This window comes from Borostomias antarcticus, assembly GCF_949987555.1.
Source record: "Borostomias antarcticus genome assembly, chromosome: 15".
In the NCBI taxonomy this organism is placed as follows: domain Eukaryota; kingdom Metazoa; phylum Chordata; class Actinopteri; order Stomiiformes; family Stomiidae; genus Borostomias; species Borostomias antarcticus.
The window spans coordinates 2,723,579-2,750,402 of record NC_140248.1 but is presented as its reverse complement, the minus strand read 5'-3'; the positions used below and the strand labels follow the sequence as shown (position 1 = coordinate 2,750,402).

The window sequence follows — 26,824 nt, the reverse complement described above, 5'->3', positions numbered from 1 at the left end:
AAACAATAACCCCAAACTATCTGAAATTATGCTACAGTATGATTATAATGGGGTTATAATGAGCTGTCTGCATTTTGTGACGTCCACACACACACACACACACACACACACACACACACACAAATACACTTACCCATTTTGCCATCCTCCACAAAGAAGATGTTGAGGGGGATAAGGCCGCTGAAGTAGAAGACATCAATGTTGTTCTTCACAGCCACCTGTGGACCACATATCAACATTACAACAGGTAACATCGTGTGAGTGTGTCAGTGATCGGCCTGTAAAGTTGTGTTCTTTAACTTGTCATGTGTTTATAGAAAGGGTTAATTTGGTTGAGAGAGGCTTTATGCATGTTGACTGTTGAGTTAATCTGGTTGAGTCTTGTCAGAAGAATTACGCAAAAACTACTGCACAGATTTTCACAAACGTCGGTGGAAGGGTGTAGCATGGGCCACTTTAAAACCCATTACATTTTGGAACAGATACGAATAACGGGGGATGGTCCATGAGCCTGCCAAACACGGCCAGTCATTCAAAACCATTCATTTTTTGGACCACGATTACGCAAAAACTACCACATCGATTTTCATGAAACTCAGTGGAGAGGTGTAGCATATGCCAACTTAGAATCCATTCAACTTTGGAGCACAGCACCACAACATGCATTCAGGGACGGGAGGGCTGAGCTCTTTGAGCACCATTTCTAGTTGTTGTTTTTATTTACTCCACGAGGCTGGGGGAGTGTGGTACACAGCCCCCGCTGGGCCTTGATAAAGTCCCCCCCCCCTCTTTGAACTTGATTGTAGCTCCTGGTGACAAATGTTTTTGTAGTACATTGGGGGCTTTTTGTAACACTGAAAGTTTTGTAGTACACTGTAAACGTATAGCCTACTGAAAGTTTATGCAAACAGATTGTTTTGGGCGCTCTCTCAACTGACCAGCCTTGCTGCAGGTTGCTTGACTAGAAGCCACCCTCGAGTGTTTGTATCAATTATTGGATGAATAAATTCTGGCAACTCTGATGAACGGTTTTGCTTCTTAACCCATATTGAACGAGAAATTCTACAACAAATTGGTGTCAGAAGTGGGATTCCTTCCAGCAGGAGGCAGGGGGACAACTGACTTCGTTGGACTGATCACCTTACTTGCTAAATTCAAGTAATCTCCAAACCTTACCAACAAAAATTGGCTGAAGAGACGGGCAAACAACTCAAGTGCCCTCCTCCTCCTCTGGGAATGGAATTCAAAAAGAACTAAAACAAATTCTCGGGGTTAGAACCATTTCATTTCAACAGACAATCATACTTTTGAATGGTGCATGGGGTAAGCCTAAGGTTGGGGGAAAAAGAAAAAACTCAGTTCTCTGTGTACGAGGTAAGCAGGCTGAGGAATAGGACCCCTGATAAGAACAGGATCAGGGAACTCAGTTCTCTGTGTACGAGGTAACGACACTGGGGGATAGGACCCCTGATAAGAACAGGATCAGGGAACTCAGTTCTCCGTGTACAAGGTAACGACACTGGGGGATAGGACCCCTGATAAGAACAGGATCAGGGAACTCAGTTCTCCGTGTTCAAGGTAACGACACTGGGGGATAGGACCCCTGATAAGAACAGGATCAGGGCGATAGGTATCCAAGGTAAAAAAAAGTAAAAAAAAATTGAGTTTCATCAGGTTTAAAGAAAAAAAAAAGGTTTTATCAGGTTTAAAGAAAAAAAGGTCCCAATATGAGTCAAAAACAAACAGCAAGGGAGAAGGAGAAATTAGATCGTCATAATAAATATATGAGGAAACATTAGAGAGTGGAAGTAATACAACAGCACAAATAATGGGAACGCTATGGTTTTCCCCTGGAGGGAACTCTAGGGTTATTGTCAGAGATTGAGGAAAGAATGACAAAAGAATGGAAAAGGTGAAACATAATATTAATTGGGAGGCTTATGGGAAGTGGGTAGCAGAAGCTAACTTGCGTGAGAGTAGACAGAATAAAAATAGTCAGGACAACACACTGTGGAAGGCAGTTTCCGTGTTTCCTTGTCTCCCCAACCTGCCCCGACCTACGCGACCGATCCCGCTTGTCCATGCCTACCAACCACCACCACCACAGCCTCCGGGTCCACAGAGAACCAGTGGGCGATCCGCCAACGGGCCTCCATCAAGGGGAGCATCGACACCAGCCTCTACAACCGCCTCGACACCAGCCTCTACATCCGCTCCTGCTCCAGCCTCTACAACCACCTCGACACCAGCCTCTACATCCGCTCCTGCTCCAGTCTCTACGTCCGCTCCTGCTCCAGTCTCTACATCCGCTCCTGCTCCAGCCTCTACATCCGCTCCTGCTCCAGTCTCTACGTCCGCTCCTGCTCCAGTCTCTACATCTGCTCCTGCTCCAGCCTCTACATCCGCTCCTGCTCCAGCCTCTACATCCGCTCCTGCTCCAGTCTCTACATCTGCTCCTGCTCCAGTCTCTACATCTGCTCCTGCTCCAGTCTCTACATCTGCTCCTGCTCCAGTCTCTACATCTGCTCCTGCTCCAGTATCTACATCTGCTCCTGCTCCAGTCTCTACATCCGCTCCTGCTCCAGCCTCTACATCCACTCCTGCTCCAGCCTCTACATCCGCTCCTGCTCCAGTCTCTACATCCGCTCCTGCTCCAGTCTCTACATCTGCTCCTGCTCCAGTCTCTACATCTGCTCCTGCTCCAGTCTCTACATCTGCTCCTGCTCCTGCTCCAGTCTCTACATCCGCTCCTGCTCCAGTCTCTACATCTGCTCCTGCTCCAGTCTCTACATCCGCTCCTGCTCCAGTCTCTACATCTGCTCCTGCTCCAGTCTCTACATCTGCTCCTGCTCCAGTCTCTACATCCGCTCCTGCTCCAGTCTCTACATCTGCTCCTGCTCCAGTCTCTACATCTGCTCCTGCTCCAGTCTCTACATCTGCTCCTGCTCCAGTCATGCCCCAGCCGCCGCCGTATAAACCGATGGCTGGTCGGGTCTCTCCAGGCTCAACTACAGGGGGCCGGGGGGGGGGGGAGTATACCGGTCTCCGACCAGAGTGCTGACCTAATCTCTTCTGCACCGAGCTTTGAAGAAAGTGCTCTGGGGAATTTGTGGGACGATGGAGAGGCAGCCGGTGGCATGGTCATGAGAACTGGCAGGGTTTTTGGATGATGGAATGAAGCAATATTGACCGTGATGAACCCTGTGGTCAGAGCCAAGAGACAAAGGGCCAGCAGGGCGACCGGAATAGAGTAAATGGGAAACCGTCTGGGAGGCGCAGAATTCTGCAATTTGTGGAAAAATTGGACACTGGAAGAATGAATACCCGAACGCTAAGTCAAAACTACACTGCGTTTTACAAATGGAGGGGAGAAGGCCGGGGTGATGGACAGAACCGTGGCCAAGGGAGACAGCAGGACAGCAGACTGATGGTCGGGGCAGGGGGACAAGCCGCTGGGGGGCAAGGAGGACAAGCCGCTGGGGGGCAAGGGGGACAAGCCGCTGGGGGGCAAGGGGGACAAGCCGCTGGGGGCAAGGGGGACAAGCCGCTGGGGGGCAAGGGGGACAAGCCGCTGGGGGGCAAGGGGGACAAGCCGCTGGGGGCAAGGGGGACAAGCCGCTGGGGGCAAGGGGGACTAGCCGCTGGGGGGCAAGGGGGACAAGCCGCTAGGGAGCAAGGAGCGGGTGAGTGACGACTACTAGATGAGGATATTTACACACTGACAGGCCAAGATCAATCGCTTAGAAACACACACACATGCTTGAGGGAACATAATGTTAAGTATAATTCAAAGTCTGAAGTTTTACCTGTCATATCTGTACTCATAGAGGGAACACAGGTTAACTTTTTACTAGATGGGCGGCACATGCAGTGGTTAAAATGGGGGCTTAAAATTCCCCAAATTATTGGGAGATTTCAGGAAATTGTTGGGAGTACAAGAGATCAACACATGGCTCCGCCAAGAAGTGAGAAACCTGGATTACCAGCAATTAAACGTAGTGTATTGTTGTCACAGTACTGCCCAGTGAATTTGTTGCGGCGGGATTTGATGTGTCGTTTGGGAATTTGTTCCACTCAGACAGCATAGTACATTTGTACAATATGACAGAAATGAACCACTGCATGTGTATCAATAGTTGCTCCGCTCTGATTCCATATCCCGTGTGAGCAGGGATATGTTAGACAAAGCTCGTGCACGCACACACAAACACGCTGATTTCATGACAGAACGCGAGCTTTGTTGCATTGCTCACATGCACAAAGGCCGTGACCCCTGTTATGACAAGACATGTTAAGTTAGTGCAGTCAGAGGGTGAAGTGATAGGGTTACACAGAATGTTTTGGACAGGTCATAGATGTGCTGTGTCTGTTGTGTTCCCAACATCACTCAGTGGTTCAAATGTGCATACTCTCAGACCGACGGCTGTCGGGTCTGGGAAACATGATTTGTTTCAGGTCAAAGGGTCTTTTCCACATGTATCTCTGGCAAATGGCCAGACAGACCAGTGGCGTGATCTAGGTCCTTGGGTCAAGGAATTACAGAGATTCCAGACAATATGTGGCATCAGTGGGGGGGAGGAAGGAATTGAGAGGTTTGATCAGGCGGGTGATAGAGCCCCCACCTACAGGGTGACATACAGAGCAAAGGTTCATGCAGGTAGAGAGGTGGTTCTCGCCACGAGTGAGAGATCAAGGGAAGCCTGGGGGGGGTGTTTTCTCTCAGGGCATCTGGCGTTAGAGACCTTACCAGACGAGTTACGGGATACGGGGAAGTACGATGTAGGTCTGGTTTCATCAGCATCACTGGTGGTAGTTTCACCCAAGACTGATTATAGGCCTTGTGTGAAACAATAGAGTCAAGCAAGAGGCTTTAGATGGCATAAGGCCAGTGTTTGATGCGTTGTTAGAGAGAGGAGTGATAGTCTGACTCCCGGAGGGTAGCACAGAGCCAACTCCTATATTCCCTGTTAAGAACATTTGCGGCCCAGGGGAACCTGTTGAATGGAGATTCGTTGAAGATTTAAAAGAAAATCGCTCCGATCGTGCCAGATCCATATACCATACTCAGTGGTATTAAACCTACAGCTAAATGGTTTAGCGTAATTGATTTGTTGAATGCGTTCTTCTCCATACCAGTGCATCCCAACAGTCAGTACTGGTTCACCTTCAATTTTAACAACAAAACCTCTACCTGGACTAGAATGACTCAGGGGTTTACAAACAGCCTGACCATTTACAATATGGCTCTCGCTAATGATCTAGCTGATTTTGAGACTACAGATGAGACCAGTATTTTACAATATGTCGATGACATTCTGGTAGCCAGGCCGACAGAAGAGGAATGCGTTCAGAACTGGTTTTGATACAGGCAACTTTGCAAAAAGCATGAGAGGTGCACTTATAGAAATTCCCACTATCAATGATAATAATGGAGAAGGGTAAGGGCCCGGAGACTACGAGGGTGCGGGTCAACCATCAATCAATTTTTACTTTGGCCAATCAGAGGCTGACAATCGTCTTGTCAATAATTTCGCCTGAAACGATTGTCAATCACTTTTTATTTGGCGAATCGCCTTTCTCTTAGGAGAAGGGGTGTGAGACGCAAAGCTAATTTGTCATTAATACGTGACAGCTGCAGAGGAGGACGATCAAGCGAACAGATTTGACGTCTTTCGAGGTAAGGGAGATTGACACAAGTGCATAACAATGCACAGTTATTTTAACATTAATTTGAACATTGACAGCGCCTAAATGCTCACATTTAAGAATGTAGACGAAGATGTTGAGATGCCTAACCTTAGCTAAATAGCTAAGTTAGTGTATACATCCTAGCCGTCACAACGTGGCTAGCTAGGTGTAGGCTATTCTTGACCCACGTTAACATTAGCAAAGCGGTGTACCTGCGCACATGCACAAACAGAGCAGTGCTTCTACAAAGACATCTATCATATTTATTTTCTCATGTAAACACTGGGCGTTTGGTGTTGCCAAGCAATAGACTCTTTGCACAAGCTCCACTACTTCCTGAAATTCTACAGGCATCCTTATTTCCTGTCCTATACATTGGATGGAAGTTATTAATCAGGTGTGCGGCACACCTGATTAATCACTTCCATCCAATAGTACAGGACAGGAAATAAAAATGCCTGTAGAATTTCAGGAAGTAGTGGAGCTTGTGCAAAGAGACAGTACTTCAGGAACAGTGCAAATCACCCTGAAGTCAACAGCTGCCACGTTGCATGTCTGTGACTGATAAATTGTCAATGACGTGTAAATGGTTGAAATTCATGTTGAAATGAAGTCTCCTCTTTTCCATTGCAACTATAGCAGAGGCCGTTATTCACATAAGAGTTGACCGTGTTTGCTTTCTTCACTGACAGAGAGAGAGAGAGAGAGGGAGAAAGAGCGAGGGAGAAGATGAAAAGATTTCATCAAACAAAGCTCAGCTTTGGAAAGCGAACTGTTGAGGACAAGATCAAAAAGAAAGAGGTGATGATGGTGGTACACTGCCTACTCTTTACTTAACATGATGGGAAAAGCACATTGACGGGATAAATTGTATGTCTGTATATAGATAAACAAATAGACAGGTATGTGAGTGTGTATAAATATACACAGTATGCATGATTATGTTCTGTTAAAATATAGAATTGGTTGACAGGAAACCAAGAGGTACAAGAGAGTGGAAGAGAGGGGACAGGAGGAGAGGACATAGAGATGAGAGGTGAGATACCTGATGTTAGCCAAAGAGACACTACATTAATTAGATCCTGGCAAGTTAAAAAAAATAATGTGGATGGATGGATGGATGGATGGATGGGTGGGGGTGTTTATAGCTTATGTTTATGTTTTGTTAATTTGTGGACAGGAGATGAAAATGGACACCACAGTGGAGGAGAGGTGACAGGAGGAGACCAACATGGACACCACAGTGGAAGAGAGGTGACAGGAGGAGACCAACATGGACACCACAGTGGAAGAGAGGTGACGGGAGGAGACCAACATGGACACCACAGTGGAAGAGAGGTGACAGGAGGAGACCAACATGGACATCAGAGTGGAGGAGGCCAGGCTGGGAGAGAGGTGACAGGAGGAGCTAGTCTCATGTTTCTAATAGATGGTGTGTTCTCATCAACATTCACTTAAGTTGTGTCCTCTCTGGATGACCTCCACTGCTCTCAGTTAAAGATGATATTAATCCAGTATGATGTGTGTTGTTCTTTATAGATCTAGCCTCTTCATTTTGCTCTCAAAGTGCACCAGATTGAAGCACCACAACTAAATGACCTCGGTATTACAAAACTCCTGCGTACGGCCCTGGTCCTGAATGTTTCAGAGGGCAGATGACAACCTCCTTCTAATCAAGGAGCAGCTGTTCATAACTCTGTCTGCATCACTACACTGAGGTGACATTTTGGTTGTACCGTCTGATCACAACACTAACTGTTCTAATTTTTAACCTATCTGTCTACATGTCTGTCTGTCCATCTCTATCTTTCATTGTCTGCCCCTGGGCAGCATCTTTCCATCCATTTAAAAATAAATATGTATTATTTTATGCAAAACTACATTCAGTCTAGCCCTAACCCTAACCTCTTAGAGTGCAGGAAGTGTCGGCCAGCTGTGTCATGTGTGTGTGTCTCCATTCTCAGCGTCAATACATCCAGTTTGATGGTTCACCTGGGCCAGTAGACTAAGCAGAGCCTCGACCCAAACAAGGTGTCCTGAATGGTCTCCCAGGTCCGCCTTGTACAACTGAACTGTCAGCCCAGTGTTTCAGTGTGGTCTACAAGCTATTCAATAAAACCTGGAGAAAATGATCTGTATCTTGTCTTTACACTTACAGCACACATGATGCACAAATGATAACCTTAATTGTATGACACTTGTTTTGTCAAATGCACAAGGGTTTCTCTAACTTGGCTAGACTGTGGATGTGGTGACTAGTCCAGGCCAGTCAGCATGGTATAAGCTGCATACAGGTGAGCGGAAGCTGAAACGCTTGTTCCTTGGCTAGGCCCAAGGCAGCTTGCCAGCAGGGTCAGGCCTGTGCCGGGAGGTCAGTACATTAGAACCCCCTTTGGCCGTCTGTATGTATACTAGGTTCTCAAACTTATATTTGTGGTATAGAAAGGTAGAACTTGCTTGGTTGGTTATGCAAGTGTGTGTGTGTGTGGTACTGTTGATTTTCCTCCACACTCCTCTCTCAGCCATATGTTTCCTCTATGTGGATCTGAAAACAGTGATAGGGATTAAATTAGGTTGCTAAGAGAACTGCTAGTCACCAGAAGCATTCAAGAACATAACCTGTGCTGGAATACTAGTGTATGAACAAATCTATACAAGTAGAGCACATCTACTGACAGGCTGGCTGAATGACTAGAAGGCTGACTTGGGACCTCCACTGAGGACATCCCAGTCCTGGCTATGGATCAGTAGTGATGCTCCGACGAAATAAAACAGCATTATTATAACGAACGAAGAAGAACGGCTGAACGCGATCACCTCATCACTTGCATTACGTCCATAGAAACGGACTCCACAGATTAATTTAATCTAAAAAAACGAAAAAAAACGAATACAGGTTAGTGATTTTTTGTAACCGGTAAGACATTTGAAGGCTCTCCAATCCGGTTAACCAGATGACCGGTGAACCCCTCCCACCACTAGTCCCTGGCACTACTGGAGAGGATAGATAAAGCACACATCGCTTGGTTCAGCCTTGCTTGCTTTCCGTGGCTGTAAATAGAAACTTTGGCCCTAATTCTGTTTTTCCTATTGTTCTGTTAGGCCTACTGTAGAAATCCACAGAGTGGAAACGACAGGGTTAGTGAATCGTGCCGCTGGGTGATTCATTAAACCAGACCCTTCTGAGTTTTAAGCTACGCCTCAGTCTGCCTTATTGATGACATTACAATGTTTTTGTAGCCTACATTTTGTTCTTGTTTATAGACATAAGATCTTGGATATAGTCGTATCTTTCCCCAGTGTGTCAAGCTTTTCTCCATATTTCCAGATTGGATCATAATGAAAACGACAGGCCGTACTTTTTTACAGAAAATATCAGTTGGGTTTGTGTCACAGCTGGCAGAACTGATTTTTTTTCTATTAGATGGCAGCTGGGACGGGCACTCATGCTCTCTCACACACACACACACACACACACACACACACACACACAGACACACACACACACACTGCTGAGGTGGTCTCATGTGCTCTCTCTCACACACACACACACACACACACACACACACTGCTGAGGTGGTCTCATGTGCTCTCTCACACACACACACACACACACACACACACACACACACACTGCTGAGGTGGTCTCATGTGCTCTCTCACACACACACACACACACTGCTGAGGTGGTCTCATGTGCTCTCTCACACACACACACACACACACACACACACACACACACACACACACACACACACACACACACTGCTGAGGGGGTCTCATGTGCTCTCTCTCTCACACACACACACACTGCTGAGGTGGTCTCATGTGCTCTCTCTCTCACACACACACACACACTGCTGAGGGGGTCTCATGTGCTCTCTCTCTCTCACACACACACACACACTGCTGAGGGGGTCTCATGTGCTCTCTCTCTCACACACACACACACACACACACACTGCTGAGGTGGTCTCATGTGCTCTCTCTCTCACACACACACACACACACACACACACACACACTGCTGAGGTGGTCTCATGTGCTCTCTCACACACACACACACACACACACACACACACACACACACTGCTGAGGTGGTCTCATGTGCTCTCTCACACACACACACACACACACACACACACACACACACACACACACACACACACACACTGCTGAGGTGGTCTCATGTGCTCTCTCACACACACACACACACACACACACACACACACACTGCTGAGGTGGTCTCATGTGCTCTCTCTCACACACACACACACACACACACTGCTGAGGTGGTCTCATGTGCTCTCTCACACACACACACACACACACACACACACACACACACACTGCTGAGGTGGTCTCATGTGCTCTCTCTCACACACACACACACACACACACTGCTGAGGTGGTCTCATGTGCTCTCTCTCTCACACACACACACACACTGCTGAGGTGGTCTCATGTGCTCTCTCTCACACACACACACACACACTGCTGAGGTGGTCTCATGTGCTCTCTCTCTCACACACACACACACACTGCTGAGGTGGTCTCATGTGCTCTCTCACACACACACACACACACACACACACACACACACACACTGCTGAGGTGGTCTCATGTGCTCTCTCTCTCACACACACACACACACTGCTGAGGTGGTCTCATGTGCTCTCTCTCTCTCACACACACACACACACTGCTGAGGTGGTCTCATGTGCTCTCTCTCTCACACACACACACACACACACACACACTGCTGAGGTGGTCTCATGTGCTCTCTCACACACACACACACACACACACACACACACACACACACACACACACACACACTGCTGAGGTGGTCTCATGTGCTCTCTCTCTCACACACACACACACACACACACACACTGCTGAGGTGGTCTCATGTGCTCTCTCACACACACACACACACACACACACACACACACACACACACACACACACACACACACACTGCTGAGGTGGTCTCATGTGCTCTCTCTCACACACACACACACACACACACACACACTGCTGAGGTGGTCTCATGTGCTCTCTCTCACACACACACACACACACACACACACACTGCTGAGGTGGTCTCATGTGCTCTCTCTCACACACTCACACACACACACACACACACACACACACACACACACTGCTGAGGGGGTCTCATGTGCTCTCTCTCTCACACACACACACACACACACACACTGCTGAGGGGGTCTCATGTGCTCTCTCTCACACACACACACACACACACACACACACACACACACACACACACTGCTGAGGGGGACTCATGTGCTCTCTCTCTCACACACACACACACACACACTGCTGAGGTGGTCTCATGTGCTCTCTCTCTCTCACACACACTGCTGAGGTGGTAGGATGGTGAAACCACAGTATTGTAAATGTCCCTGTGTATGTATGTCTTTGTGATGGTGATGATGTGTGTGGGCAGGGCCATGATTAAAAAACAATCAGGATTCTCTTTATTATAAGCGAACGTCCTCATGAGTACTGGGGGCAGTTAAATACCACTGACATAAATTAGTTGAGAGAATGGAAAGCAAATTATCAGATGATCACCAACCGAAATGATGTAGGCTTCAAGCAAGGAATACCAAATAAGGCTAGTCAAAGTATGTTCATCATGTAAACGGACTAATAAGTCGTTTGAAGTCAGCTCAGTTCCAATCCTTAAAGTGGCGTGCCTGTTGCAGCTCCGACACTGGATATTTACTAACTTCACAGGGACGTTGTAGACATCCCAGTCATCCTTCACGAGGATGACCAGACCTGTCTTCAGTCCTGCACCCCACCTCACATCACTGCTACCAGCCACGGCCTGCAGCCTACCTGCCTCTATCACCCTAGCCTAACCCTAACCCTACCCTAACCCTAACCCTACCCTAACCCTGCAGCCTACCTGCCTCCATCACCCTACCCTAACCCTGCAGCCTACCTGCCTCCATCACCTTACCCTACCCTACCCCTACCCTAACCCTAACCCTACCCTAACCCTAACCCTGCAGCCTACCTGCCTCCATCACCCTACCCTACCCTAACCCTAACCCTACCCTAACCCTACCCTAACCCTAACCCTGCAGCCTACCTGCCTCCATCACCCTACCCTACCCCTAACCCTACCCTAACCCTAACCCTACCCTAACCCTAACCCTGCAGCCTACCTGCCTCTATCACCCTACCCTAACCCTAACCCTACCCTAACCCTGCAGCCTACCTGCCTCCATCACCCTACCCTAACCCCAACCCTAACCCTAACCCTAACCCTGCAGCCTACCTGCCTCTATCACCTTACCCTAACCCTACCCTAACCCTAACCCTGCAGCCTACCTGCCTCTATCACCCTACCCTACCCTAACCCTAACCCTGCAGCCTACCTGCCTCTATCACCCTACCCTAACCCTAACCCTACCCTAACCCTAACCCTGCAGCCTACCTGCCTCTATCACCTTACCCTAACCCTAACCCTACCCTAACCCTAACCCTGCAGCCTACCTGCCTCCATCACCCTACCCTACCCTAACCCTAACCCTACCCTAACCCTAACCCTACCCTAACCCTAACCCTGCAGCCTACCTGCCTCTATCACCCTACCCTACCCTAACCCTAACCCTGCAGCCTACCTGCCTCTATCACCCTACCCTAACCCTAACCCTGCAGCCTACCTGCCTCTATCACCCTACCCTAACCCTAACCTAACCCTAACCCTACCCTAACCCTAACCCTAACCCTACCCTAACCCTGCAGCCTACCTGCCTCCATCACCCTACCCTAACCCTACCCTAACCCTGCAGCCTACCTGCCTCCATCACCCTACCCTAACCCTACCCTAACCCTAACCCTAACCCTGCAGCCTACCTGCCTCCATCACCCTACCCTAACCCTACCCTAACCCTACCCTAACCCTGCAGCCTACCTGCCTCTATCACCCTACCCTAACCCTAACCCTACCCTAACCCTACCCTTACCCTAACCCTACCCTAACCCTAACCCTACCCTAACCCTACCCTAACCCTGCAGCCTACCTGCCTCCATCACCCTACCCTAACCCTAACCCTACCCTAACCCTGCAGCCTACCTGCCTCCATCACCCTACCCTAACCCTGCAGCCTACCTGCCTCCATCACCCTACCCTAACCCTAACCCTATCACCCTACCCTAACCCTAACCCTGCAGCCTACCTGCCTCCATCACCCTACCCTAACCCTGTCTTCAGTCCTGCACCCGACCTCACATCACTGCTACCAGCCACGGCCTGCAGCCTACCTGCCTCTATCACCCTAGCCTAACCCTAACCCTACCCTAACCCTAACCCTAACCCTAACCCTGCAGCCTACCTGCCTCCATCACCTTACCCTAACCCTAACCCAGACGCAAGCAAAAAAACAGTAACTATAACCAGTAACCAGTACTACTACTGCAGTGCCACTACAACCCCTACAGCTGCTGCTACTGCAGGAGATAGGTCATAGTTTACACAAGTCAGGTTTTGCTAAATTAGGTTAGGCTAACGTTAAGCTGGGTTGGGTTAAGCTAAACTCATGAATTGAGGTCATATTAGGCTGAATCCCAATTCACCCCTTGGCCCTACCCCTTGCCCCTAACACTTCGTTTTGCGCGTTCACGTTTAGTGGTAGGGTCGTCCCAATGCTCGAGGGTGTCAAGCGTAGGGGTAAGCCTACGTAGGCTACATAGCCCTCCAAACTTTTCAGCCCCACACTTCAAACCAAGGGCTATGAGCAAGCAACAAAAGAATGCCACACGTTTCCAAAATACTACAGTTGTTGTGTCAATGACTATTTTAGGCGGTAATGTGCTTCTGCCTGAGATAAGGACACATAAAGGCTGCTCAGGTGTGGAGCCCCATTCAGCTGCTCTGGTTCAATAGTCCCATCTCTCCTGGGCCACTGAACACTGGGATTTGGGAGACTGGAAGTAATATGAAAGCAGCTTTTGGATTCACTAGACAGAAGAAAGTCTTGGAATCTGAAATTGTATTTTTTATGTGTGCCTCTACAGAACTATATTATGCGTTCTTGACTGACTGTAGTTTAAAAATATATTTATTTATTAAGGTCAAGCGTCTTTTTAATGGGGCCGTGTGGAGCTCTTGAAGCAAAGATAGCGGCCTAAGTGAGTGTACGAACAGTTTGTGTGGGGGCAGTGAAGGCTGGAGTCAATTTTCCTGCTGGTTGCTGTCCAGTGATGGAACGCCTTAGCTCAAACCAATCACATGCTTGTGTGTGTGTGCGCGTGTATGTGTGCGTGCATGTGGTTTTGGAGTGGGCTGAATCCTTCAACTGGGCTGTGCTTGAACGTTATTCTTGATTGAACAAGGGAGAGTAGAACATTCCCACGATGCTCCTTGAGAAGCAGTCTGAAGACGGTGATGTCTGTCTTGATTGTGAAGAGACTCTGGTGAAAGCAGTCTCCCGTCTTGGATGCTTAGATGCTACAGGAGCGTTGAATAAACAGAGGCTGTAACATAGGGCTGTAGGATTGTATCGATACAACGATGCATCGCGGTACGTAGTCTCGCGATACTGTATCGATCTTTCAGCCTGGAGTATCGATACAGCGCTGTAAAATTAAATTAAATTAAATTAAAATTTTTAAATCCAGTTTAAAAAGCATATTCTACAATATTAAGTTAAAAAAGCCTACATATAAATAAAATAAAAACCATAAATACTACAATGTTGACAGTTTAAAAAGCATGGATATCAAATGTAAAATATTTATTAGCTAGCTCTCTGTCCAGTCATTGAGTTTGAGTTATCTATATAGTGCATTTGAGCCATTCAGTTCAGTCTTGAACACTTAAAATCTTTCAGTAAATGATGTGTGTATCGCAATACGTATCGTATCGTATTGTATCGTGACCTCTGTATCGTGATACGTATCGAATCGTGACCTGTGTATCGTGATGCGTATCGTATCGCGAAATCCAAGATGATATACAGCCCTACTGTAACAGAAGCTTCCAGAATGTACGTAGACTCACACTGACACACACTGACTTACAATCGTATCGTAAGTCAGTCTCTTAACGCTTCGCTCAACTAGAGACTTTCATTCAGATTTTGTCACTTAAAGTGGGTGGAAGCTATTTGAGAGGTATAAAAAACTCTTCCCAGTGTAGGCTTGTTCAGGTTTGAACCAATCCAAAGTCTTTAGGGCGTAGCTTTGTTCAGGTTTGAACCAATCCAAAGCAGTAGGCGTAGTCTTGTTACTGTCCGTTCTCACCAATGTTCTAGCAACTATTTCAAAGTAGAACTCTCCGGATGTTCTGAGATCTCAGATCGTCTGGTATGGCAAGACTAACTTGAACATAGCTGGTAGGATTGGTGAGTACCTGGAGGTTGTTGAGTGGGTCCATCTTCATGACGGGGCCTATGGTGTTGAGAGGCAGGGAGACTTCGATAGTCTGGCTGGGCATCAGTGGAGTGTGAATGGCTAGGGGCGTGGTAGGGATCACTCCGAAACTAAACACACAGGAACACACATATGAGCACATACGTTTCTATGCCTACTCAACAGTATGGCTGTCCAGATACCTTTCTATACAAAATATACATTTCACTGCACACTATTATGTCTTGATCACACATCATCTGTGGTTAGTTGATGAGTAGCCAAGGGTGTTATTTTGAGTTGTTATGGTGAGTTTTCTAGAAGATGAGTGCCGAACAGCTACAGTACATACAAGACAGGTGTGGATTAAAGGTAGACATTTGTGAGCGGAAGCAGAAGACCTTGCTGCCATCATGGTTGAGGTGCACTGTGTATTGACAGCACATCTGTAGTGAGGGCCATGCCAATCTTGTGTGTAGCAAGATAATATACATTTCCATCTAAGAGTGAGTGAATGAACTCAATCCGTGACTGCCAAAGCCTAGTGTACTTGTAAGGTTGGAGGTGGTTTATTTTGTCATGTGTATATAATACAGGTACAATGAAATGATGTCATTCATCCTCCCACCGGCCCCTCCCTCACCTGTTCTTGTTGAACTGGATGGCGAAGTCGCTCATGTGCTGCAGGGCCTTGTTGGTGAAGGTCATATCCATGTACATATGGCCTTGACGCCGAGAGAATGTTCCAGAGATCTCCAGACCCTTGGCTTTCACCGCAGGCAGCCACACCTGGGAAAAAACCATCATAAGGACCAGGCATAAAAACATCATAAGGACCAGGCATAAAAACATCATAAGGACCAGGCATAAAAAACATGATAAGGACCAGGCATAAAACCATCATAAGGACCAGGCAATAAAAACATCATAAGGACCAGGCAATAAAAACATCATAAGGACCAGGAAATAAAAACATCATAAGGACCAGGCATAAAAACATCATAAGGACCAGGCATAAAAACATCATAAGGACCAGGCATAAAAAACATGATAAGGACCAGGCATAAAACCATCATAAGGACCAGGCATAAAAAACGACTTTTGTATCCAAAATGCTTGTGCTCAATAGCATTTTTCACCATATATAATATTACATATGAATTTAGAACAGGCAAGCTGATCAAATAAATGTGGGAGAAGAAATAATGGAAAAGCTAGATTTTACACCTGGCGACCTAACTTTATGTACAGTGTAGACACTGAGTCATTGTTATTATCGTTAACGAAATCTAGCGAAATAACGAAAACCAGGTGTGGAAAAAAAAAAAAAAATGTTAACTGAAAAAAAGAAAAGAAAAAGAAAACCGATCTTGAACCAACTCTTTTTCTGTGGAGACGTGCTAATTTAACAATAGAGCTCCAACCTGGTGCCGTGCACTACCTTCCAGCATGAGCATCAGTAGCACTGGCTTTGATCTTTTAGCACTGGCTGTCACTCCAACTTTGATATTAGCATAGCTGCAGCAATGACACAAGCAGCTTGCCGTAGCAGATACTCACAGCTTTGGGCGCCACGTGTCCTCCGGTGGTGCTGGCCATGCCCGTGGAGAGCTCAAACAAGTCGCTGAGGCCGCTGCTCAGAGCCGCAGGTGCAGGAGTGGGTGAGGGGGCGAACGTGTTGGGAACGGATGAGGGGATGAAGTTCTGTCCCACCTAACGCACGCACACACAACCCCACAAGTCGTTAAAAACAGAATTTGGTTGTAAATACAACTCCACAATGAGACGGTGGTTCTCTAACGACCTACTTGAGACAGTGAAGGTTTATAACTCCCCGTTTTTGTTTCTGCTTTGTCAACTTCTGAAAGCTTTGGTAGAAAATAATTTCTTTCTATTAAAATTCTGACCACGGGACAAACTCTATAGTGTTCCAAAGCCCTGATTTTGCACAAAAGAGCGAGAGTTATGTAAAATCCGGCCTATTATTCTTTGCAATTTGAGCAAAACATTATTTTCATTAGCAGATCTAGGGAGAAGTTAGGATATTTCACATCAGTGGCAAGCAAAGTTGAGGCGTGAGAGCATCACCCTGTCATCCAGCTTTGAGCCGTGTGGTGGGTGAGGTCAGTAACTAGGATCATGCAGCGTGCAGAGGGACGGTCAGGCTTTGAGCCGTGTGGTGGGTGAGGTCAGTAACTAGGAGCATGCAGAGGGACGGTCAGGCTTTGAGCCGTGTGGTGGGTGGGGTAAGTAACTAGGAGCATGCAGCGGGACGGTCAGGCTTTGAGCCGTGTGGTGGGTGAGGTCAGTAACTAGGATCATGCAGCATGCAGAGGGACGGTCAGGCTTTGAGCCGTGTGGTGGATGAGGTCAGTAACTAGGAGCATGCAGAGGGACGGTCAGGCTTTGAGCCGTGTGTGGGTGAGGTCAGTAACTAGGAGCATGCAGCATGCAGAGGGACGGTCAGGCTTTGAGCCGTGTGGTGGGTGAGGTCAGTTACTAGGAGCATGCAGAGGGACGGTCAGGCTTTGAGCCGTGTGGTGGGTGAGGTCAGTTACTAGGAGCATGCAGAGGGACGGTCAGGCTTTGAGCCGTGTGGTGGGTGAGGTCAGTTACTAGGAGCATGCAGAGGGACGGTCAGGATTTGAGCCGTGTGGTGGGTGAGGTCAGTTACTAGGAGCATGCAGAGGGACGGTCAGGATTTGAGCCGTGTGGTGGGTGAGGTCAGTAACTAGGAGCATGCAGCGTGCAGAGGGACGGTCAGGCTTTGAGCCGTGTGGTGGGTGAGGTCAGTGACTAGGAGCATGCAGCATGCAGAGGGACGGTCAGGCTTTGAGCCGTGTGGTGGGTGAGGTCAGTAACTAGGATCATGCAGAGGGACGGTCAGGCTTTGAGCCGTGTGGTGGGTGAGGTCAGTAACTAGGAGCATGCAGCGTGCAGAGGGACGGTCAGGCGGGAGGGATTCACTTACTGCTGGACTTCCCCCAACACCTCCTCCTAGGTCTCCCCCCAGCTACGGGACAGACAGAGGACAGGCCACACATCCAGCACCAGCATCCACACACAGAGGACAGACAGAGGACAGGTCACACATCCAGCACCAGCATCCACACACAATGGACAGACAGACAGGAGACAGACAGAGAGAGGCACTTAGCAATAGCAAACCCATATAGCACCCATTTTAGTTCCTGGAAAAAATGTGACCTTCCCCCCCAGTTGTGTGTGTTGTTAAAATGATGTGAAGATAGTACATGACACAATGGAGTGGTTATCAGGCAGGCAGCATCAGTCAGGAAACAAGGAAACCTTGCCCAAACATGGACATTAAAGAAAAGCTCAAAATATGATCAAAACACTTGTGCCAATAAGCAAGAAACAGCAATTTACATATAATTTGTTTATTTAAAAGATCCACATAGCTAATGCCATGGGAATCAGCTAGTCTTCCTGGGGTGTATTGGGCTCCTTTCATCTTTGTTATCTCAAGTTTTTATTAAGTGGATCCAGTTATTCAGCTGACTTGCAAGATTAAAATGGCATCTTCAAAGGTTTCCTAAGAGGCCAACATACATTTCTGACAGCAGCTCGTGCACTTTTAAGATTCAAATATCAATTCCTAAGGCTAGTTGGAAGGATGTAATATTTGCAACTTGTAATATCAAGAACAAGACCTTGATTTTGGGACTTCACTCCTAGTTGAATGGCAGCGAGTCACCTTGACAGGCAGACAGAGCGACCCAATGGAATACCATAAAACGTTATGGCCTGAGGCACAGCAAGGCACAAATCACACACTAGCTGGCAAGAGGCCACTAAAGGCCCGGACACAAAAGCACTGAGGCAACTAAGCAATATTTAGAAATGCACTTGAAGACATATTTACCAAAGGTTATCTGAACGAATAGTTCATTTTCATAATCAAACATAGGCCAATTTAACCTAACTTTGAAGTTTAATCAATTTACTGTTAAGAATTGCGTATAGGCCTAAGATACCAGCTTTCCATGCCATGCTCCATGCTTTCATCAAACGTTCATGAGACAACCACGAATGACCTTCGCTGAACATAGTGGAGTGAACCACCGGGACAGCCTCACTAAGCTCTAATAGAATCAGCTCAGCCCTCCCTTCAGTGTGTGTGTGTGTGTGTGTGTGTGTGTGTGTGTGTGTGTGTGTGTGTGTGTGTGTGTGGGAGGTTGAAGGTTTGCTAGGCCTCTCTGTAAACCAGACTGAGCTGATCCCCTCACAGCAACCATCATGTTCAACCTCTCAACTGTTTCAAACCTCACATAACCTCTGATTACAACTACTAATATTATTACAGGTACACATATTATTTTTAAGAAACTATTCATATTATCCTACTGAATATGTTTTGTCCAACAGCAAAATGCACAACACACAGAAGTAATTGAACGTGGCCCAAGGTTGCCAGGGAGGAAGGCTTCTTGGGAATTCTTGGGGATGCAAAATATGAAAAGCAATTACTGTTTATTATCTAATACTGAGGCTTCATGATTTCAAAAGAGCTCTACATGTATGTAACCCTAATTTCACAGGATGTAAAAGCCAATCAGTCATTAGTAGTTTAATCTCTCCTTCCACATCATACAGTACTTCCAGACTAATTTTCATATTATATTTTGATAGTTCTGTGAGTCTTGAGAATGTGGGGTAGTCAGATTCATCTATTATTCATACAGGTATTGAACTTGTACTGTAAGTTGATCATGTCTTACTTGATCCTCTTATTTTCATAGTCAGTTTTCATCAAGAGCTGGGAAAACACAGTGTTGAAAAGTGAGTCAGTGATAAAGAGTGCTTATAGAGAGTTCTATAGAGAGAAAGTGAGTCAGTGATAAAGAGTGCTTATAGAGAGCTCTATAGAGAGAAAGTGAGTCAGTGATAGAGTGCCTATAGAGAGCTCTATAGAGAGAAAGTGAGTCAGTGATAGAGTGCTTATAGAGAGCTCTATAGAGAGAAAGTGAGTCAGTGATAGAGTGCTTATAGAGATCTCTATAGAGAGAAAGTGAGTCAGTGATAGAGTGCCTATAGAGAGCTCTGTAGAGAGAAAGTGAGTCAGTGATAGAGTGCTTATAGAGAGCTCTATAGAGAGAAAGTGAGTCAGTGATAGAGTGCTTATAGAGAGCTCTATAGAGAGAAAGTGAGTCAGTGATAGAGTGCTTATAGAGAGTTCTATAGAGAGAAAGTGAGTCAGTGATAAAGAGTGCTTATAGAGAGCTATATAGAGAGAAAGTGAGTCAGTGATAGAGTGCTTATAGAGAGCTCTATAGAGAGAAAGTGAGTCAGTGATAGAGTGCTTATAGAGAGTTCTATAGAGAGAAAGTGAGTCAGTGATAGAGTGCCTATAGAGAGCTCTATAGAGAGAAAGTGAGTCAGTGATAGAGTGCCTATAGAGAGCTCTATAGAGAGAAAGTGAGTCAGTGATAGAGTGCTTATAGAGATCTCTATAGAGAGAAAGTGAGTCAGTGATAGAGTGCCTATAGAGAGCTCTATAGAGAGAAAGTGAGTCAGTGATAGAGTGCTTATAGAGAGCTCTATAGAGAGAAAGTGAGTCAGTGATAGAGTGCCTATAGAGAGCTCTATAGAGAGAAAGTGAGTCAGTGATAGTGTCTATAGAGAGCTCTGTAGAGATAAAGTGAGTCAGTGATAAAGAGTGCCTATAGAGAGCTCTATAGAGAGAAAGTGAGTCAGTGATAGAGTGCCTATAGAGAGCTCTATAGAGAGAAAGCGAGTCAGTGATAGTGTCTATAGAGAGCTCTATAGAGAGAAAGTGAGTCAGTGATAGAGTGCTTATAGAGAGCTCTATAGAGAGAAAGTGAGTCAGTGATAGAGTGCTTATAGAGAGCTCTATAGAGAGAAAGTGAGTACGTGATAAAGAGTGCCTATAGAGAGCTCTATAAAGAGAAAGTGAGTCAGTGATAGAGTGCCTATAGAGAGCTCTATAGAGAGAAAGCGAGTCAGTGATAGTGTCTATAGAGAGCTCTATAGAGAGAAAGTGAGTCAGTGATAGAGTGCTTATAGAGAGCTCTATAGAGAGAAAGTGAGTCAGTGATAGAGTGCCTATAGAGAGCTCTATAGAGAGAAAGTGAGTCAGTGATAGAGTGCCTATAGAGAGCTCTATAGAGAGAAAGTGAGTCAGTGATAGAGTGCCTATAGAGAGCTCTATAGAGAGAAAGTGAGTCAGTGATAAAGAGTGCTTATAGAGAGCTCTATAGAGAGAAAGTGAGTCAGTGATAGAGTGCCTATAGAGAGCTCTATAGAGAGAAAGTGAGTCAGTGATAGAGTGCCTATAGAGAGCTCTATAGAGAGAAAGTGAGTCAGTGATAGAGTGCCTATAGAGAGCTCTATAGAGAGAAAGTGAGTCAGTGATAGAGTGCTTATAGAGAGCTCTGTAGAGAGCTCTTTGCAACCCTCTTTTTCAAACCACATGGTTGACATTTCCATAGGATGTGAAAATCAATAATTGTATGTACTGTAATCATTCCTTCCACAAACACTTGCCTTTTGTTGAGACTGTATTGACAAGAGCGTATTTTGAAAAACGTGAGGTAGACATCTCTGAAGAGAGCGTGTCCCATAGGCAGCCTTGCTTGGGAAGCGTTGGGCTCTTGACTGCCTGCCAGCTCAACCTGATGCAGGTACCTGAAGGTCAGCAATCATATTCAGCCTCAGTATATTGCTGACTGAGCCCTTTTCTGATGCAGTAATGACTCAGCCCTTCTGGGCCCATGCAGCTGCGTGCCTCTAGGAAGTGACACTGCAGTAGGTCTGGGGAGAGTTTCACAGTGTGCGAGTACCAGGGCTTAAAAACTACATTATTTTTAGATGGGTCCAGGCTCAGGACTAAATGCGACCAGGCTTTTGCAGTGGCTGCCCCGAAGCTGTGGAACAGCCTGACGCTACAAAGTCTGCCCAGACCCTAGACATGTTTAAATCACAGATAAAGACTCACCTGTTTTCACTGGCTTTCTAAGGCTAGTTAAGCCATACATCCCTGGCCCTGGTAGGACTGTGTCGTTTTTAAATGGTGCACTTTTATATTCAGTATTGTTTGTATGTATTGTCTGTTTTTATTTCATTTAAACTGTAAAGCACTTTGGTGCAACTTCGGTTGATTTTAAATGTGCTTTATAAATAAAGTTGACCTTGACCTTGAAAAGTTGACCTAGGTCTGGGGAGAGTTTTAGAGTGTGAGTACACTGCAGTAGGTCTGGGGAGAGTTTTAGAGTGTGTGAGTACACTGCAGTAGGTCTGGGGAGAGTTTTAGAGTGTGTGAGTACACTGCAGTAGGTCTGGGGAGAGTTTCAGAGTGTGTGAGTACACTGCAGTAGGTCTGGGGAGAGTTTTAGAGTGTGTGAGTACACTGCAGTAGGTCTGGGGAGAGTTTTAGAGTGTGTGAGTACACTGCAGTAGGTCTGGGGAGAGTTTTAGAGTGTGTGAGTACACTGCAGTAGGTCTGGGGAGAGTTTTAGAGTGTGTGAGTACACTGCAGTAGGTCTGGGGAGAGTTTTAGAGTGTGTGAGTACACTGCAGTAGGTCTGGGGAGAGTTTTAGAGTGAGAGAGTACACTGCAGTAGGTCTGGGGAGAGTTTTAGAGTGTGTGAGTACACTGCAGTAGGTCTGGGGAGAGTTTTAGAGTGTGTGAGTACACTGCAGTAGGTCTGGGGAGAGTTTTAGAGTGTGTGAGTACACTGCAGTAGGTCTGGGGAGAGTTGTGTGTGAGTACACTGCAGTAGGTCTGGGGAGAGTTTTAGAGTGTGTGAGTACACTGCAGTAGGTCTGGGGAGAGTTGTGTGTGAGTACACTGCAGTAGGTCTGGGGAGAGTTTTAGAGTGTGTGAGTACACTGCAGTAGGTCTGGGGAGAGTTTTAGAGTGTGTGAGTAACACTCAAGGACTGGGATGCTCTCTGATCCAACTCAAGCCACTGCTCAGCACTTCACTAACAATGTTTTGATACTGTACCGAGAGGTTGTACCCCATGACAGGAGTCATGTATGTGTTCTAACAGCTGAAATATAACCCAAGCCTGTCGTACAGCCTCCATACAAACTAGCTCAAGAGGAAGATATGAGGGCGCATGACTTGAGAATAAAGAGGATGGTTCGAATGTTATTAACAAAGTTCAGAAGTAGGCTAATGTACATAAAATAACATTATTAAAAGAACATTATAACATTATAGCCTACAGCCATAAAATTGTATAGCCTGAGGCACAGCAAGGCACAAATCACACACTGGCTGTCTTGGGCGGGGGCTGTCTTGGGCGGGGGCTGTCTTGGGCCGGGGCTGTCTTGGGCTGTCTTGGGCAGGGGCTGTCTTGGGCCGGGGCTGTCTTGGACCGGGGCTGTCTTGGACCGGGGCTGTCTTGGGCCGGGGCTGTCTTGGGCTGGTTTGGGCGTGGGCTGTCTTGCGCCGGGGCTGTCTTGGGCCGGGGGTGTCTTGCGCCGGGGGTGTCTTGCGCCGGGGCCACTTAAGTCCTTGCCACAAAAGCACTGAGGCAACTAAGCAATATTTAGAAATGCACTGGACATATTAAGATTCAATTATTAACAGGCACAGGCTCATAATAAGGTTGACCCTGTACCACATTAGGTTATCTGAACCAATAGTTCATTTTCATAAACATAGGCCAATGTAATGTAACTTAGTTAAATCAATTAACTGTTAAGAATTGGATTCATTATAGGCATATGATCCCAACTTTCCACCATACAGCCATAGTCTGAAAGAGACATAGGGAGCCAAGCCTACATTATATATAATATATAATATAATATATATATATATATATATATATATATATATTAATATAATAATATAATATACATATATCCACAATATGATGTATGGTCTCTCTGGAATCCCAAATGATGGAAGTCCGTCTAGCGACAGAGAACTTGAATCCTTGGAGGCATATAATGTTATTCTACATCCATTATAAAATACGCCAATCTTCACTTGGTTATGTTTAATACATAAAGAAAGATCTATCTCTAGGCTGACTTCCCTCACCTGTCCATCCCAGGCTGCTTCCCTCACCTGTCCAGCCCACCAGGCTGCTTCCCTCACCTGTCCATCCCAGGCTGCTTCCCTCACCTGTCCATCCCACCAGGCTGCTTCCCTCACCTGTCCAGCCCACCAGGCTGCTTCCCTCACCTGTCCAGCCCACCAGGCTGCTTCCCTCACCTGTCCATCCCACCAGGCTGCTTCCCTCACCTGTCCAGCCCACCAGGCTGCTTCCCTCACCTGTCCATCCCAGGCTGCTTCCCTCACCTGTCCATCCCACCAGGCTGCTTCCCTCACCTGTCCATCCCAGGCTGCTTCCCTCACCTGTCCATCCCACCAGGCTGCTTCCCTCACCTGTCCAGCCCACCAGGCTGCTTCCCTCACCTGTCCAGCCCACCAGGCTGCTTCCCTCACCTGTCCATCCCACCAGGCTGCTTCCCTCACCTGTCCAGCCCACCAGGCTGCTTCCCTCACCTGTCCAGCCCACCAGGCTGCTTCCCTCACCTGTCCATCCCAGGCTGCTTCCCTCACCTGTCCATCCCACCAGGCTGCTTCCCTCACCTGTCCATCCCAGGCTGCTTCCCTCACCTGTCCAGCCCACCAGGCTGCTTCCCTCACCTGCTTCTACAGCCCACCAGGCTGCTTCCCTCACCTGTCCATCCCACCAGGCTGCTTCCCTCACCTGCTTCTACAGCCTGATGACTTCCGTTCCTCCCGAAGGAGGCTTCCTGGGCCCAAGAAGGAAGAAGTAATTTAGTGTGAGGGGACCTGGGAGTGAACGGGAGGCCTGATACCATCCGTCTTCTCCAAAGTTAATGGCAATTTCCCAGGGGCCCGAGCTGCAGGGTCCCCCGAATCCAATTACACCATGTGAATGTCAGAATGCTACTCACCCACATTGTTTCTATGGGGAGAAATGAATTATTTTTGTCACAAAAGGGTGAGCAAATTGCATAATATTGCTGCAGTTTGAGTGTGTTTTCACATTATCTTTGGCTGACAGTTCTGTAACTGAGTGTTGGAGAGTGAGACAGACTCATGTATTATTCATGCAAGGTAGAACACTTGCAGGCCATGTTGCTCAGGTGTAAATTCACTCTCTGTGCTTCATATCTAGTTCATCATGAGCTGAGAAAATAGAAAGTGCTGATCGGCGTGTCAATGATGAACAGTGTGTCAGCACATAATGACAATAGGTACAGCTCCCGATAATAAACTTGCCATTTGCCTTCAGTAACTGTCTTCTAATGTGTCTGAACAGCGGTTTTCAAATATGTGAATAAAGCGTGGAGCTCTAAGGGAGAGCAGGTCACGGTGCCTTTTCACATTATCAATGCAAAACTCAAAACAGACAACAGGGCAATTCCAGTTCACTGCAATTAGGCTTTCATTAAAACCCATATTAATTCCATGAATTGCATGAATGAGCTGCGAGTCCTGCTTTGATCCTAGAATGACGAGCATATCTCTCACTCCCGACTGCAATCAGCCAACCCTGCACTGTTCTCCACTGCTCCGTGTAGCGTCGCGGCCGAAAGGATTTGAGTCATTGCCGTTTTAATGAACGGACAATTTAGATGTAATCGGAAGGGTTTGAAACTCTTTAGAGCAGAGTAAGAGACACTTGGAATAATCCCTCATAATGACAATGCCATGGTTGACCCGTGTGCTGAGACCGTACACCCAGGCTTCGGTTTATAGAGAATGTGAAGTTGGCATGACAACGTCCCCCCGTGTTGCATGTTTGGGGTGGCGGCGCCATCTGTGAGGCGAGTAGCTGAGTTGGAGTTATGACATGGAGGCTGTGTTTTGATTTTCTGTCGTGAATCTGGAAAACGTTGCCAGTCAGTGCTGTTGCAAGAGCTGTCATAGCAGGTCCCACCATCGTCCAGGGAGCAAAGCTGTCATAGCAGGTCACGCCATTGTCCAGGGAGCAAAGCTGTCATAGCAGGTCACGCCATCGTCCAGGGAGCAAAGCTGTCATAGCAGGTCACGCCATCGTCCAGGGAGCAAAGCTGTCATAGCAGGTCACGCCATCGTCCAGGGAGCAAAGCTGTCATAGCAGGTCACGCCATCGTCCAGGGAGCAAAGCTGTCATAGCAGGTCACGCCATCGTCCAGGGAGCAAAGCTGTCATAGCAGGTCACACCATCGTCCAGGGAGCAAAGCTGTCATAGCAGGTCACACCATCGTCCAGGGAGCAAAGCTGTCATAGCAGGTCACACCATCGTCCAGGGAGCAAGGAGAAAACTACGTTTTAGCCTCCAATTCATACAGTAGCTTCAACTCACCAACATCCACCCTTAAAACTCACCTAATTTAAAAGTTTAATTTTGCCTTCAATTTGTAATTCCCTTCTACACACACCCAGTCTCCATTAGTTTATTGTCTATTGTCCCTTTTACTGTTCTGTTTGATGTGTTGTCTGTGCTTTCTTTGTCGATTGTTGATTTCCTGATATGTTTGTAAAGCGACATTGGGTCCCATGAAAGGCACTATATAAAATGAAGTGTTATTATTATTATTATTAAAATTATAACAGCAATCCTCACAAGATGGTGCTGCCCACGTCCCAACATGCGTGACGTAGCTTCCCATTCCCTCTAGTTTGGGCTGATAACTAAGGTGGGCTTATAGTGAACGTGTCCCAATAACACCGTCCACATTCTATGGTCAGCCAACAACAATCTCGTCGCCATTGTTTGTG

The 26,824-nt window shown here is 46.9% G+C and overlaps 1 protein-coding gene across 1 annotated transcript in view; it reads right to left on the bottom strand.

Moving 5' to 3' along the window:
• ap2b1 (adaptor related protein complex 2 subunit beta 1) overlaps nucleotides 1-26,824 on the bottom strand; it is a 73,455-nt gene that overhangs the window by 17,554 nt on the left and 29,077 nt on the right. The window contains exons 15-19 of the mRNA XM_084449315.1: nucleotides 18,056-18,097; nucleotides 16,645-16,797; nucleotides 15,728-15,873; nucleotides 15,086-15,215; nucleotides 134-218 (exon numbers count right to left, since the gene is read on the bottom strand). Of these exons, the coding sequence (XP_084305441.1) occupies nucleotides 134-218; nucleotides 15,086-15,215; nucleotides 15,728-15,873; nucleotides 16,645-16,797; nucleotides 18,056-18,097 (556 nt within the window). The remainder of the gene's footprint in view (nucleotides 1-133; nucleotides 219-15,085; nucleotides 15,216-15,727; nucleotides 15,874-16,644; nucleotides 16,798-18,055; nucleotides 18,098-26,824) is intronic.